Here is a 17,214-nt window from a genome sequence, read left to right on the forward strand (position 1 = left end):
ATTCCTCAACCTAATACATGCACATATAGAATTAGAACAAAGGCAGGTTCGTTGACGCTAGTACTTGCCAGATCACAACCTGTCTATGCATGTTCTATCAAGTATTTCACACTTCTCCTTTTATTAAATTATTTTTCTGGTTTCGATGTTAAATTGTTCTTACAAGTAATAGTAACAACACTTTTCAAAACTTGCTCGCACGTAATTACAAACACCTCCTCGTCTATTTATTAATTCCGAAGAACGCACACATATAATGTACCACACATCTATATAATGCTACTACAACCTGAAAGAATCGGTTGTCACCTAACGTACTCTCAAATCGATGTCTTAACTGACACTGATAGATAAAACTCTAGTACGTTGATTTGCTTAGGCAGATGGCATGTTAACACATAAAGTGCTCACCTGTACAGCGTCGTGTCGAGAATTGGCAGTAACGCAAATGGGTCCATAGTTTTCATTCGTTTCTCTGATATCATTTGATCTTGGAATTTGTTGTGGAAAGTCGAAGAAAAGGAAGATTTCCAACTTGGAAACTTTTAGCCATTAACTATTCGCCGCCTCTGATATCGTACACTCGTCTTCTCGCGTATGGTCTATTCAAGATTTCCCGCACACGTGTTTCTCGAGCGAAAGACAAACAAACGTGCTTGCAACCAGAACCACCGCTCAGTTCAAGGAAATCATGTATGCGAATGATATTGAATACGCATGCGCATACGCTGTCTATACGTTACAATAGATGATACGTTCTCAGAAGACGAGCAGGCAATAACACATAAAAATCCCATGATATCACCGCCACAGATTTTTATTTGGCCTTCCTAAGCCAATCACAAAATTAACTGAAGGGACAAAAAATAATAATAAAACATTACATCATTGGGTTCACAATATCCTCTTTAATCCACGACAAATGTCGATAATACTTTGAAAAAGCAGTTATGATAAATTCATTGATACTACCACGTAATAAACACACACGTCTCATTCGCTCTTCATTTTACCACTTAGATATAGTTAAACGTTGTTTCATTGGTTTTAAATAAATTATATAAATAAATAATATTGTATAAATGTGTGAAAAACTCCAAACTACGCTCGAGAAATACGGTAAGTCATAATCTTTTGTGGGTGTGAATTAATAAATAAATACGCAGTAATAGCAACTTCCACTTTTTAGTAAGACAAATAAATCAAAACCAGTTTTTCATTTAAAACACGTTTTTTTTTTCTTCCTTGAATTGATAGTAGCGAGTCTAAAGTAATGGCCCACCGCTAGTACAGCGGTAATTTTATGGATTTACAACGCTAAAATTAGGGGTTCGATTTACACGCGGTAGACACAGCCTAAAGTGGCTATCTTTCAGAACAAACCGAGAAATTGTTAACTAATAAAGCTGTTATCTTGTGATTTTTATACTGGAATAACACAGGTTGTGAGGGTCGTAGGTTCGAATTCCCGTCACACCAAACACGCTCGCTATCTCAGCCGTGGGGGAGTTATAACGTGAAGGTCAATCCCACTATTCGTTGGTAAAAAAAGTAGCCCAAGAGATGGCGGTGGGTGGTGATAACTAGCTGCCTTCACTCTAGTCTTACACTGCTAATTTAAGGGACGGTTAGCGCAGATAGCCCTCGAGTAGCTTTGCGCGAAATTCTAAAACAAAACAAAGAGAAACCTGTTGGTAAAAGAATAACCCAAGCGAAGGTACTGCTCGAAAGAACAGATGATTTCAAAAGTTTACTAGTATTTACACTTTTCTTCCAAGAGCGGCTTTACAAACAATCAACAGGAAACTGAGCGTTGAAGTTGTATATGTATGTATGTATGTGTGTATAACCGTAAAACTTGACTTTTTTTTTCCACTTTAAAATTAACGAATATGAAAAAACCTACGAGCCAGTTTGGCTATTTACAACCGTCACCTGTTTTCGTTGTCTTTGCGACAAAAAAAAAAAAAACATCTTTCGTAAAGGCCGACTTACGTCAATGAATTTGACTCCGGGTGTCGGCACAACTTTGTTGCACGGACACATAAATTTAGTTAGACAGGTTGCCCTATGTGCCTTACATACTTAAATACACAATTAGGGTTATGATGTCAGAAATGTAATGGGGTAGAGTCTTCGTCAAGGCAGGGCACTTCAAATCTGATTATTTCCCAATTATAAAAAAAACAAAACAAAATTATAAACGAACACGACGCGGTACCCAAATAGAGCAGAACTAGAAAGCGATTGAAACAGCGGTATTATCAGTGTTAACAGAAAGGGATAATGCCAAGTGGTTTCAGTTAGTTTTGGAGCTATTTAAAATTGGGCTATCTGTTGTGTCTCTTGTGGAAATCGAACACTGAATTTAAGCATTGTAATTCCTCAAACATACCGCTGTGTTATAGGAGGGATTTTTTTTTTCTTCCTTGTCTTCGAAGCCTGTGTATTATGTTATTTGACTAGGTATTGTCCATAACAGCATGCATTGGGCTTGCTGCTGTAACCATACGTATCTATATATATATTGACATAAGAAAAACGTGTAATTGTAGAATTATAAACGAATTTTTCGCTTCGCTAATATGCTTTTATTTGCGATTTCTTACCGGAACCCCGTCACACCATCATGCTCGCCATTTCAGCCATGTGTACGTTATTATGTGACGATCAATCACACTTTTCGGTGGTAAAAGAGTAGTCCAACAGTTGGTGATGGGTGGTGATGACTAGCTGCCTTCCCTCTAGTCTTACAGTGATAAATTAGGGACGGTTAGCGCAGATAGTCCTCGTGTAGCTTTACGCGAAATCCAAAAACAAACAAAATCATCGGGCAATAAAGTTGTAATAGCAGTGATAGTTTGATGAATTTATTGTTCCTGTTTTCTACACAGTTTCATGGTCTGATTTTTTTTATTGTGAACAACATAACAACATAGTTAATTGTAACTAATAATTTATTTTACTATTTGACTATAAAACACGCCCTGCATGGCCAGGTGGTTAAGGCGCTCGACTCTCAATTTCAAGGTCGTGTGTTCGAACTTCCCGTCTCACCAAACATGCTCGCTCTCTCAGTCAAGGAGCGTTATAATACGTATAAATAATCTATTACTTTTTAAGAAAATGTACTTTCTAGCACGCTGAACAAAACAGATTATATTACGTCACCAGAGACATATTACTTTTGATTTATTAGCGCAAAATTATCTTTTTAAGTGTAATTTATGGGTATTAATATCGTAGTTATTTAACCAGTGTGGTTCTTGTTTCTTCTACAATTAAGCCTAGCCTGGTGAGGTGGTTAAGTAACTAGACTCGCAACTAGATTTGCAGGTTCGAAACCCTGTATCACCGAACATGCTCGCTCTTTTAGCCGTAGGGGTGTTATAAAACGACGGTCAGTCTTACTATTCGATGGTAAAAGTGTAGCTCAATAGTAGGTAGCGTGTGGTGGTATTTAACTGCCTTCCCTCCAGTCTTAAACTGCTAAATTAGGGACGGCTAGTGCAGATAGCCGTCGTGTAGCTTAGTGCAAAATTCAAAATAAACCCTTTAGTCTTAAACTTTTAAATCAGGGACGGCTAGAGCAGATAACCCTCGTGTAGCTTTGTGCGAAAATTCAAAAACAACCAAACTTCAAGTAGGTTCATGGTCATCATGAATAATGTAATTCTCTGTATAATTCACGTCAAGTACATAAAAATTACGTATTCTGCGATGCCTGAGAATTTCTGGATAAACGTAGAAAATACAAAAATAAGAATTAGCCTTGATAGATTTTAACTGATCGCTAGGTAAGTATTTTGGCAGGTGCATCGCCAGGGTGGAGTTCGGAAAATGTGAGTTTTTTCTTCTTACCTCATTAGTTCTACATACCGCTATGCACACTACACCAAGATCCTTAGCACAATTAACTAAATATGAATCAAAATACTACAGCTATGTATTCACACATACGAACTCCTAGTTATTTTGATACAGTATGATGCAATGCTTAAATTGAAGTAGTCAAATTACAGTATGTCTCTACCAGATATATAATATGGTTCAAAAGGGTTATATAAAGGCTTACTTATGTATAACTGTAATGAGTAGACAGTATCAAGATATCTTAAAATTGTGATTTTAAAACGTAGTGACGTTTCTAGTCATGTTATCAAAAAAAAAATGTCCAACCTGTTTACGGAAAGTACAACAAATAATTAAAGGTTAAACATGTAGCTAGTCAGATAACTGGAGGGTAATTTTCACGAACGATGTTTTTGTAACCTTTTATTTTAAAAATAAAGAAACATTTAAACTTTAAACCTTCGAATTAAATCTATTTCTTTATTTAGCTTACGTTTGGATAGTAAATACGTTTTACGGCTGCAAGAACCACAAGGCCTTCGTTTGCAGGTTTATACATTTGAATAGTAAATATATTTTACGGCCACAAGAACCACAAGGCCTTCGTTTGCAGGTTTTTACATTTGGATAGTAAATATGTTTTACGGCAACAAGAACCGCAAGGCCTTCGTTTGCAGGTTTTTACATTTGGATAGTAAATATGTTTTACGGCAACAAGAACCACAAGGCCTTCGTTTGCAGGTTTATACATTTGGATAGTAAATATGTTTTATGGCACAAGAGCCACAAGGCCTTCGTTTGCAGGTTTATACATTTGGATAGTAAATATGTTTTACGGCAACAAGAACCGCAAGGCCTTCGTTTGCAGGTTTTTACATTTGGATAGTAAATATGTTTTATGGCCACAAGAACCACAAGGCCTTCGTTTGCAGGTTTATACATTTGGATAGTAAGTACGTTTTATGGCCACAAGAACCAGAAGGTCTCCATTTGCAGATGTTTACAAGTTGTCCTTATTTCACAACTCTTTGCTGCCTTTAAATCATTTCAACATTTAGAAGTGCAAAGAAATGGATTTTTCACGGAGCTTGATCGCGACTAGTTCGCCCTTCCTTCTTCGATTAGAATACACGAATATTTATAAGCTGAAAAACCCCCACCCGCTACATACACACGCGTTTGCTCAACCGTAAACTTAAGGGCTTACACGCTAAAAATATACATATTCTTAATGACAGTGAGCGCAGTGCAGACGGTCCATTGTGTAGCTATGATCTTATACTCAAATAAACAAAAAAAAATTATTTTTTAAATGATATGATATGTTCCATCATGAATTTAACTTCGAAACGTTCGATTCAAAAGACTAAATATCGGTGCTCAAACTCGCAGTTAAAGACACGTATTTCGTCTTTAGGAATTACATCCGGAAAGTTAATAGTTTTTAAATAAAGCTAAAAGAAACAACTAACTTAATCATTCTAATTGGTTGTAGCCTTTTCTTCTTAGAAATAAATGAACTAAAAGTAACAAAAAATCAATAATCGAACGTACAAATATATCACGACGAACTAGCGAGCAATTCTTCCTTTAGTCATTGGACATAGAAATATATCAGGATTTATAAGCGAGCTATTCTTCCTTTAGTCATTGGACGTATAAATAAATCGGCATTGATTAGCGAGCTATTCTTCCTTTAATCATTGGACGTATAAATAAATCGGCATTGATTAGCGAGCTATTCTTCCTTTAATCATTGGACGTATGAATATTTTAGGTTTTATTAGCAAGCTACTCTTCCTATATCTTCCTATATTGGACTTATAAATATATCAGGATTTATAAGCGAGCTATTCTTTCTTTAGTTATTGGACGTAAAAATAAATCAGGATTTATTCGCGAGCTATTCTTCCTTTAGTCATTGGACGTATAAATATATCAGGATTTATTCGCGAGCTATTCTTCCTTTAGTCATTGGACTTATAAATAAGTCAGGATTTATTAGCGAGCTATTCTTCCTTTAGTCATTGGACGTATAAATAAATCAGGATTTATTAGCGAGCTATTCTTCCTTTAGTCATTGGACGTATAAATATATCAGGATTTATTCGCGAGCTATTCTTCCTTTAGTCATTGGACATATAAATATATCAGGATTTATTAGCGAGCTATTCTTCCTTTAGTCATTGGACGTATAAATATATCAGGATTTATTAGCGAGCTATTCTTCCTTTAGTCATTGGACGTATAAATATTTTAGGTTTTATTAACGAGCTATTCTTCCTTTAGTCATTGGACGTATAAATATATCAGGATTTATTAGCGAGCTATTCTTCCTTTAGTCATTGGACGTATAAGTATATTAGGTTTTGTTAGCGAGCTATTCTTCCTTTAGATATGGAACTTTAATTTTTAAGACATATATATACATATATTCGCACGTTTATGTATATTCACGTATGTGTACAGTAACTGGTGAACGAACTTACCAGTGTGAAAGAATACTGAACCTGTTACAGTGCGCGAGCTTAAATAACAATAATTTTTGTTGTTGTTTTCTTCATTCAACACTTTCCCAGCGCCGTTCGCCTTGTTAGCAGTTTTCGTATTTTACTGTTTTGTAAGATCGATACTAAAATTTGCACAACGTAATACCTGTCTAGCCTCGCATGTGTTTGAGGTTTATCTTTCGTGTTTTTTAACGAGTCTTAAGATTGTGACAAATAATAAGAATAATGTATTTACAACGTCTTTATAATAAAACACTTACCGTTTTTAAATTCAATTTCTATTATTCTACACTTCGATGTGAGACTTCTTCACCAAGCTGAGACAGAAATTATATCCGTTTTTGAGTGTGAAACGTGCAAGTTTCAACTAATTTTTAAATTTCTGTTAAATTGAAATTCTATTTGTATTTGTAGTAAAAAAAAATGAAAAAAATAGTACGGTTATCTGCAGTCGTCCCTCTGAACAGTACTGACCAGTACTGGCCATCATCCACGCTAGAGATTGGCTGTAACTCTTATAACGCAGCCGCCCCCCGCTAGTACAGCGGTAAGTCTACGGATTTACAACGCTAAATTTAGGGGTTTGATTCCCATCGGTGGGCTCAGCAGATAGCCCGATGTGGCTTTGCTATAAGAAAACACACACACAACACACACACACACACATAACGCAGCCAGAACTTAAAATGCGCAGAATACTTCGTGGTACCGCACGGGCTGAACCCCTATCAAATTGAACATTTGATGTTAAAACTTCTTAACAAAATAAATGCACATAATGGCTTGAAATAAAACCTTTTTGCTTAACTTCAACATGAGATAAAGTAGGCAACTGATGAATAACCATTTAGAATAAATATTTAGATAATTCAGTATAAACAGTTGTGGTTGGCAAACTTGTAATTTGTAGAAAAGAAGGCATATTCAACTTTTGTTTGTAGAAGTGACAAGTTTGTCCCTTGTCCATGACGGTGTTTGAGAGATACGTCTGTAGCGTGACCTATGTGTCAGTACGAACAATACATTTAGGACTATTATCCAATACTAATGACTTAAACACACACACAGTTATGAACAAAGTTAATCGTTTATTAAGCAACATTTAACTTTATATCCTTATATCTTTCAACACAGCAGTTCGAAAGGCTTTTGTCAGTTATCAACTGCTTGTTTGTACATCCACGTTACAGATGTGATTGCAGAGCCGTATGATGAAAAATATACTTCAACGTCGTTTTTAAACCAAAGTCAAGAGCACTCATTCTATATCGTGTAGAACGCCATGAATGTTTTAGTCAAACAAATTGAAATATTACGAGCTTTGCTTGAGCTAAAACGAGCCTAGACAGATAAAGTCCGGGTTTCGATACCCGTTGTGGGCAGAGCACAGATAGCCCATTGTGTAACTTTGTGCTTAATTCAAAACAAACATGCAATCCTTTGCCCTAAGTACAACTTCGTTGAACTGTCAGCGAAATGGAGCTCATGTTACCTCAGTAATAAGATCCGATATTATAGTCGAATCTTTAAGCTATATTATATAAGTTCAAACTTCTTGTTTCAGATTTGATATAAATAGAATATCCAATGCGGGAAATAAGAAATTCTCATAAGTTTACGACGTTTAGTTTGCTTTTTACAGAATTCGCGCAAGGCCATTCGAAAGCTATTTGCACTAGTGGTCCCTAATTTTGAGTTAATAGAATAGAAAGAAGCCAGCTAGTCAATACCACCCACTGTAAACTCTCGGGGTACTCCTCACTAATGAATAATGAGATCGACCCTACCATTATAACGCTCCCACGGCTGAAAGAGCGAGCATGTTCGGTGACAAGAGTTGAACCCGCGACCAGTAGATTGTAAAACGAGCGCCATAATGGTCAGGCAATGGTCAATATACAATGGTCTTTGTATATAATGGTCCATAATGGTCAGGCAATGTCAGGGTCATGGGAGTCTTAGAAACACGTGTCTAAAAAAATTGTTTTAAACACACATACACATGTCTTTGAATTTTTTATGTGGTCACTCGCTTAGACTTCAAATGATTCATAGATTAGCATCCACGTTTTGATGTTTGAATATTTCTGTTTTAATGACCAGTACCGTTAATACGTTTAACTACTTAGCATCGCCACTCCTCTTGCTGATAGGTAATGTTGTTAGTTATCATGAAACTTTGTACTGATTGCGTGTTTTGTTAAGAATTATTCTTTACTTTCCCGGATTGGGTAAGTTGTTGATAATCAGCGCCACCTATTTTGCTAATCGAGTGCTTGTAAAAAAATAAATAAAAAAGTCATGAACTTTCATTATATTGACAACGATAATCTCTCCTTGGCTAGTTGAAATTCTGTTAATGGACAAGTGACTATTTATTAAATAGTTTGTTTAATTGCACAGAAAGTCATGATGGAGACATAATAACAAATAAACAAACAGAAAGAAGGCACAGAACTTCTTGTTTATAACAGAAAAGTTGTTTTTTTTTTCGTTGTTTTTAATGATGTTAAGGAAAATTCACTGTTCTGTTTTGCTTTTTTTCTATGAATATGTTAAAATGAAAATAAAACCTGGTTATTGCATATTACCTAACCCTAAAATAGAATTTAAACTTAATAAATAAGGAACATAAATAAGGGTGCTGATACAGCGCACGAAAGCTGAACGAGTTTTATCTCCATTTCACATGAGTTTCACCACATTCAATCGTAACTTGTGATAATGAGTCACGTGTGACTCTGTTAAGTGAATCATCGTCGTCTGCTTGACACGACGTGACACGACCTATCAACAGTTGAAAATCGGTTTTCTTTCGACAGTCTATATTTGGAGAAAGGATTATGATTGCAGGCATTTATTAATTAAATTATTCACTGAGTGGATACATGTACAAATAATAACACGATAAATAGTATGACTTAATAAACCTCGAATTTCTTAAACTAAAAAAAAAATCCATCCATTACATTTATTTAAAAAAATATTTTGTTAACCTACGTTAAGATAACTTACATTTATTCATGTGCATATAATTTTTCATCAAGGTGTAATAAGATGTCTTATTACGGTCTTATTTCTTCAAGGTATAATACGGGTCTTGTTTCATTAAGTTGTAATAAGGTCTAGTTCATGAATTATAGTATTCCACTGTTCTTTCGTTTGTTTTTCTCAGAAATAAAGAAAAATTCATATGATACACTATATATAGTGTATTTGGTATGGTTGTTGCTTTATTTGTTGTTAAGTATAAAGCTGTACCATGAGGCTTCTGTTTTCTGCCTGTTAATATGGGTCGAAATCCGGTTTCTGGCGTTAATAACCATAAGACTTACCACTGAGCCACTGGATGGTCATAGTTATTACTATAACTAAGTTCTTTCAGAACTTTAAATTTTCTTTTGTAAATATCTTATAAAATTGTAGTACGTGTGTACACTGGTCAACATGTATCATTCACCGTTCCTGGTGTAACTGAATGTGGCCTTTACTGAATTAATACGAAAAATTGAACATATCTCAGCTTCCTAGAAATGAATAAACATAGAAATACAATATATACATAAATATATATTCCCGGGTACGTAAGTATTGAATTTAGAACTTGAACTAATGAATCAGATCAAAAATATATTAATTTATGTGCATAGTTCACTTCACGAATGTTTGTTTCACGCATAGTTTATTTACGCCTACTGTGTTTACGCATTCCTTGTTAACTGTTGCAAAAATTGTGTTATAATTAAATTATTATTCTCAACAGACTCAATGTTCACAGATGCTGTGGGTACTTCTTAATAGACCACACTACAAATTGGTTTGTTTGTTTCATTTGCCTTTTCTGGATCAAAATAAATAGATTTCTTGGTTATATTGTGCATGAACATCTCCCTGTTAAAAAGTGCAAATAGTATTCAAATATAACTTTTCCACTTCAAGGGTTTAACTTTTGCGTTGACATTTGTCCTCACAACAATTGTGAACATCCGCAATTCTTTAAATGTATGGAAAAAAAACCCTAAAAGAACTGCAAAAAAATAGCAAATTTTAGAAATAAAAATTGGTGCAAACTCGTGGAGTCATTAGCTAAACAAAAACGCTTTTGGCATCAACGTGTCTCATGACGTGCCCCTCAGTCCAATATATCATCCTGCCATCTTTGATTAAGATTTATCCAAAAACCACGGAGTTGTTCGCTGACAAACCCAAACAGACAAACATTTTTTTTTAAAAATTTTACTATAGAATTTCTAAGAATCATTTAAACATTCTATAATAATTGATGAGAAGTGTAGAAGATCAAACAGTATTCAAACACATAAGCACATGTGTATTTCTTTTCATCGATCTATTGTGTATACATATTATTTCGTAATATGCATTAATATTTAACGTATCAGAAATTCTAATGCTTTTATTTAATTAATGTGTTTTTCTAACAAAAAATATTGGCTTCACTTCTGCCTAGTTAGCCACGTTAGCAGAGTCAATGAAAATCTACAAGTTAGCGCACGTCACAGATCTGACCAATCATGTTTATCTTCTTTTTAAACAAATATTATTCCTTCTATTTAGCACTTAATTAGTTTTATAGTTAAATAACAGTTACATAACACTTGGCCAAATGCTTGAGGCGCTCAACTTGTAATCTGAAGGTCGCAGGTTCGAATCTCCGTTCTACCAAACATGCTCGCCCTTTCAGCCATGGGGGCGTTATAATGTGGCGGTCAATCCCACTATTCGTTGGTAAAAAAGTATAGCTTAAGAGTTCACGGTGGATGGTGATGACTAGCTGCCTTCTCTCTAGTCTTACACTGCTAAATTAGGGACGGCTAGCGCAGATAGCCCTTGTGTACGTTTGCGCGAAATTCAGAAATATTCTAAAAAACTATAGATTCTAATTTGAAATAAAAAGCTAGCTATCTATGACTTCTTTTCAGATGTTACATTTTGTTTACAAATATTTTTAAAGAACTCAAATTGAGGTTTTGTAGGTGACAATCTAAAGGTGAGAGTTCAAACCGTTAATTATAATTTCACGTTCTATGACATTTACATTCACCCATGGGTGTATATATATATATAATATATGTGTGTGTGTGTGTGTATAATTGTCGTTCATTCGTTAAACATGTTAAAATCGTTGTTATACATGTTTTCATCACATATTTGCTATATAAGTATTCTCCACTTAGTGTTAGGTGAACATATAGTCTCCACTAAGTGTTGGGTGAACATCCACTTAGTCTCCACTAAGTGTTTATTATAAGTGTAGTCTCCACTAATTGTTGGGTGAACATGTGGTCTCCACTAAGTGTTTATTATACGTGTAGTTTCCAGTAAGTATCTGTTATACAGTTGATCTTCAGTAAGTATCTGTTATACATGTAGTCTCCAATAAGTGTCTGTTATACATGTGGTCTCCAATAAGTATCTGTTATACATTTGATCTTCAGTAAGTATCTGTTATACATGTAGTCTCCAATAAGTGTCTGTTATACATGTGGTCTCCAATAAGTGTCTGTTATACATGTGGTCTCCAGTAAGTGTCTGTTATACATGTGGTCTCCACCAAGTGTTTATTGCTATGAAACTGTCAAGTTGTTATTATTGAATCTCGTGGTTTACTTTGAACCAAACATCTTCATTATTTTTTATAGACAGAACGTGTAGTAGGTTTTATTACAGTTTTTAAATAACAGAATGCTTATGTGAAGCATCATATTCACGTTTGTTTATTAAGATATACCATATTTCACGTTTGTTTATTAATATATGCCATATTTCACGTTTGGCTATTAACATATGCCATATTTCACGTTTGTTTATTAAGATATACCATATAATATCAGAGAATTATTCCTATAAAAATAGAAAAACACAGAAAAAGAACAAAACTAACAAGAAAGATAATATAAATCAAGATAAGTTTAAAAAGTGATGAGACAGAAGAAAGCCACTAACCGAATGTGTTGTCTATTTATTTGGCTTTTTCATGGTTTAATGAACTATGTTTTTAACCTGGATTCAATTACCCGTACGAACATTTGTCACGGTTTTTAACTTCTCTCTCTTGTTAAGGAAATGTTCAAGGAAAGCCACAGTATGAGTTTTAGGTTCCCTATATTTATGTAAAAGTACTTCTGTGATACAAGTATATAATCTTATCTATATTTACATAATTTTGATCTTTGTATATGTTTATTATATATACATAAAAATATATATATGGACAGAGTTCATTAATTATTCAGGGCTCATTTCCTGTAGGTACACATAACTTGTCTTGCTTAATGTTCAGTCATATTTGCCCTAGTTTATATTTTTACAGCAATGATGGAGATCGTACAGCTCATAATAGCAATTTGAAGATGGCCCTCGAGTCCTTTCCATGTTTCTACGTCATTTATGCCTGCTTGTGCCATATTTACTTCAGAAATACAATAGTCTTAAAGAACGAATTCAAACTGGTGTAGTTAAGATGTGTTTACTTTTACTCAAACTTTTAGCTTCGTATTTGAATTTTAAGTCTGAAAAACAAACAGTTGAAAACTCTGAAACGTTAATTTATGATATAATTTCCTGCGTCATGGCCCACGAATGTTAGCACCCAATTGCTTTAGGTCATTAACCAATAGGAATATGGCTACTTAAAAATTATTTAAGCCCGATATGGCTAGTAGATTAAAGCACTCGACTCGTAATCCGAGGGTCACGGGTTCGAATCCCGGTCGCACCAAACATGCTTGTACTTTCAGCCGTGGGGGCGTTATAATGTGATAGTCAATCCCACTATTCGTTGGTAAAAGAGTAGCCCAAGAGTTGGCGGTGTGTGGCGATGACTAGCTGCCTTCCCTCTAGTCTTACACTGCTAAATTAGGGACGGCTAGTGCAGATAGCCCTCTAGTAGCTTTGTGCGAAATTCAAAAAAACAAACAAACAATTACCCGTAACTTTTGTATGTTATTTTAACTTCAAAACGTCCTGATAGTTTCAATATATGTAACACTAACGATTTCAGCAACACAAATTTAAAATATTTTTTTCTTGTTGTTAGGGTTAACTCTGTCGTTAATATACTAGTTGTTTAGCCTAGTATTCCCGCTGACAATAAAAATATACATGGAATTTTGATAGTGTGAATCCAGTATCGTAAACGTGCACAACAAATCTTTGCCTCGTCTTTGGGTTTACAAAGTTAAAAATGAGGTTTCGATACCCATGGTTTGCAGCGAAGACAGGCAGCTGCCGTCCATTCTACAAAGTATCATACAGTAGACTCACTTCGACTGCCATGTAAATGGTCACAAATGGACTTTATGTAACACTTATGGTCAACATCGATTTTTAAACCTGGACAATGTTGCAGAGAGATGTATACATACGCAGGTAATCATATAATTAGTACGGTTTTCTCTATATTATACATACAATTTGTACGGTTTTCTCTATATTATACATACAATTAGTATGGTTTTCTCTATATTATACATACAATTAGTACGGTTTTCTCTATATTATACATACAATTAGTACGGTTTTCTCTATATTATACATACAATTAGTACGGTTTTCTCTATATTATACTTACAATTAGTACGGTTTTCTCTATATTATACATACATTAGTACGGTTTTCTCTATATTATACATACAATTAGTATGGTTTACTTTACAGTACATAAACGTATATACACACACAACTAGTGTGACTTGTTCTACACTTGTATATACATAATTTGTGTGGTTTGTTCTAGAGTAAACATGCGCGTTTGAACACAATTAGTGTGGTTTGCTCTGTCGTATGTTTATTATCATATAGTTTGTAGTGGTTGGTGCCAGTGTTTCCTCTTGAATCCTAACACACACCAGCTGTAATATACGTTCTATGTCAAGGAGTTTAATGTATGGTGGTTGGTGTCAGTGTTTTCTTTTGAACCCTAAAAGACACCAGCTGTAATGTATGCTCTATGTCAAGGAGTTTAATGTATGGTGGTTGATGTCAGTGTTTTCTCTTGAACCCTAATTGATACCAACTATGATGTATGTTCAATAACGGAGAGTTTAGTCAATGTTTTTTTTTTGGGGGGGTATCCCCCTTACACTCTAGAATCTGTTTTTAACACAACTTAGGCTTGCCAGGTACTCTTACCTGTAAAAAATGAAATTATAACAAAAATCCAGACTGCTTTTTTGTTTTATTAAGCACAAAGCTACACAAAAGACTATCTATGTTGTGCTCACCACGGGTATCGAAACACGAATTTTAGCTGAGCCACTGGAGGGCTATTCAGACTGCATCAATAAACCTTAGCTGACTAGTTTCGGTGGTATAATTACCATCATTAGGGCTAGTAGCTGACTAGTCTCCGAGACATAGCTACCATCATTAGGGCTAGTGGCTGACTAGTCTCCGAGACACAGTTACCATCATTAGGGCTAGTAGCTGACTAGTCTCCGAGACACAGTTACCATCATTAGGACTAGTAGCTGACTAGTCTCTGAGACACAATTACCATCATTAGGGCTAGTAGCTGACTAGTCTCCGAGACATAGCTACCATCATTAGGGCTAGTAGCTGACTATTCGTATATAAACCTTCACTTACGTTACGTTGCCGAGACATGGAATGTACATTACGTTGGCAAGACAACGGATTTACGGACCACGTGACTGAAATGGGAAGTGTTACAGCAGCTTCCGATACATCCTTACTTTAATATCCGAATTTCGTGCTGACATGTTTTCCTAAAGATACACTAGACTTAATGCCTTGTATTAAATAGGGAAAAAAATGGCACTATTAAGAAAAACGTAAAAAATTGCAAGTTCTAGCACGAGTTTCAAACGAAACCTGTCAAAATGATAAACAAAGTGTCAACACATCCAGGATCTGTAAATAGGCCTATTTTTTGTAAACGTTTCAGAACAAAACATTATAAAATAAAATAAAAAACTTGGATTCTTTAATCTTTTCTCGTTGGGTATCGGAGATGAAGATGCATTTTAAAGAATTTTTAAGTTGTAAACGAACGTTCAGTAGTGGATTATAATAATCCTTAATGTTGGATTTTCCAACTGTTTTGAAATCGTGTACATACATTTGTACAATGTTTGTGTCGGGGTAAAATTAAAACTAAAACGAGTTTCGATACTTGCAATGCTCGCAGCAGTGTAATTTTGTGTGTATAACAACCAAAACTGAATTAAACAACCAGTGGCAGACAAAGCATTAATGTGAAACGTTGTATTCTTCATATATGTATAATGGACAAATTACGCCCTGTCCATCGAGAGGGAATCGAATTCCGGATTTTACCGTTGTGAACCGGTGACCATCTAGACTATTAGGTCGTCGTGAACCATAGTCTACGATACTTGCTTTAAATAAATGTGTAAGAAATACAACTGCGAATAAAATAACAAAAGAAAAGCAACGCTCAGACAGCCGGGATTTTTTTGTTTCTTTTTTGAATTTCGCGCAAAGCTACACAAGGGTTATCTGCGCTAGACGTCCCTAATTTAACAGTGTAAGGCTAGAGGGAAGGCATCTAGTCATCACCACCCACCGCCAACGCTTGGGCTACTCTTTTGCCAACAAATAGTGGGATTGAATGTAATATTATAACGTCCTCACGGCTGAAAGGGCGAACATGTTTGGTGTGACGGAGATTCGAATCCGCGACCCTCAGATTACGAGTCGATCGCCCTAACCAGCTGGCCGGACAAACAACTGGGAAAAATTTGTGTTTGTAACGTTAATGAGTTGTTAAATACAGAACAGGTTCGTTAGTGTTAACAACAATATAATTTATCGTGCTGGCCTATGATTATCTCTCACGGCTCTCAGTTCATATCACATTTCCTTTGTATCTTCCTACATTTTTTAAACATATTTCATTCACCTGCGTCTAAGTGATGGTATTTAAAAAATATATATGTACACTTTTTATACGAAAAGTCATTAGAAACTCTTCCCACTCGAATAAAGTATATGTTATACAATGTGGAAAAAAAAAAGCTTTATCCAAGCGTAAACGATTTTAAATCAATGTTGGCACTTTTCACGTGTTATATTACGTTGTTTATTTCACGGTACAGGAATAATTAACATCTGGAATGTGATACAGTTCTGAAGATATTTGGTCGATGTAAGTTTACACGCCTATGTAAATAACGCTTAACCTGAATAGGGTTCATAGAATGTTGAAATCATTTTTCTAAAATAGAGTAATTAGACAACATAGAATTATGGAGTTCAAACGATGTTTAAACGTAGCGCAATATCTGACGTCGTGGTATTCAAATAAGTTTCGTCAGAGTTAAGGGAAGTAGATCGTTAACTTCCGAATGTATTTCGCAGTTAGGGGAAGTGGACCGTTTATTTCTAAATGTATTTCACAGTTAGGGGAAGCGGATCGTTTAATTCTAAATGTATTTCACAGTTAAGAGAGCTAGACTGTTTACTTCCTAATGTATTTCACAGTTAAGGGAAGTAGATCGTTTACTTCCGAATGTATTTCACAGTTAGGGGAAGTGGATCGTTTATTTCTAAATGTATTTCACAGTTAAGAGAACTAGACTGTTTACTTCCTAATGTATTTCACAGTTAGGGGAAGTGGATCGTTTATTTCTAAATGTATTTCACAGTTAAGAGAGCTAGACTGTTTACTTCCTAATGTATTTCACAGTTAAGGGAAGTAGATCATTTACTTCAAAATTTGACAAAGTAATGCAATATTTAAAAATACTCATAGCTTCTAAAACGTATACATAAACAACTAAGGACAAAAAATATTTGCATTACTGTATGGTTTAACACAATGTTCCATAAATATTGGTTTTACCGTTGT

At 34.9% G+C, this 17,214-nt stretch overlaps 1 protein-coding gene across 3 annotated transcripts in view; it reads right to left on the reverse strand.

Annotated features, from left to right (window-relative positions):
• Window positions 1-17,214, reverse strand: part of LOC143256494 (ETS homologous factor-like) — a 168,175-nt gene that overhangs the window by 73,305 nt on the left and 77,656 nt on the right. The window contains exon 1 of one of the 3 annotated variants that reach the window (XM_076513790.1): window positions 412-688. The exons of 1 other annotated variant lie outside the window; for it this stretch is intronic. In XM_076513790.1, coding sequence (XP_076369905.1) covers window positions 412-485 — 74 coding nt within the window. In that variant the 5' untranslated portion in view covers window positions 486-688. Of the gene's footprint in view, window positions 1-411; window positions 689-17,214 lie in introns of those variants that run through there. One more of the 3 variants, XM_076513791.1, reaches the window with a different exon arrangement.

The sequence above is a fragment of the Tachypleus tridentatus genome, chromosome 7 (genome assembly GCF_004210375.1).
Source record: "Tachypleus tridentatus isolate NWPU-2018 chromosome 7, ASM421037v1, whole genome shotgun sequence".
Taxonomy (NCBI): Eukaryota; Metazoa; Arthropoda; class Merostomata; order Xiphosura; family Limulidae; genus Tachypleus; species Tachypleus tridentatus.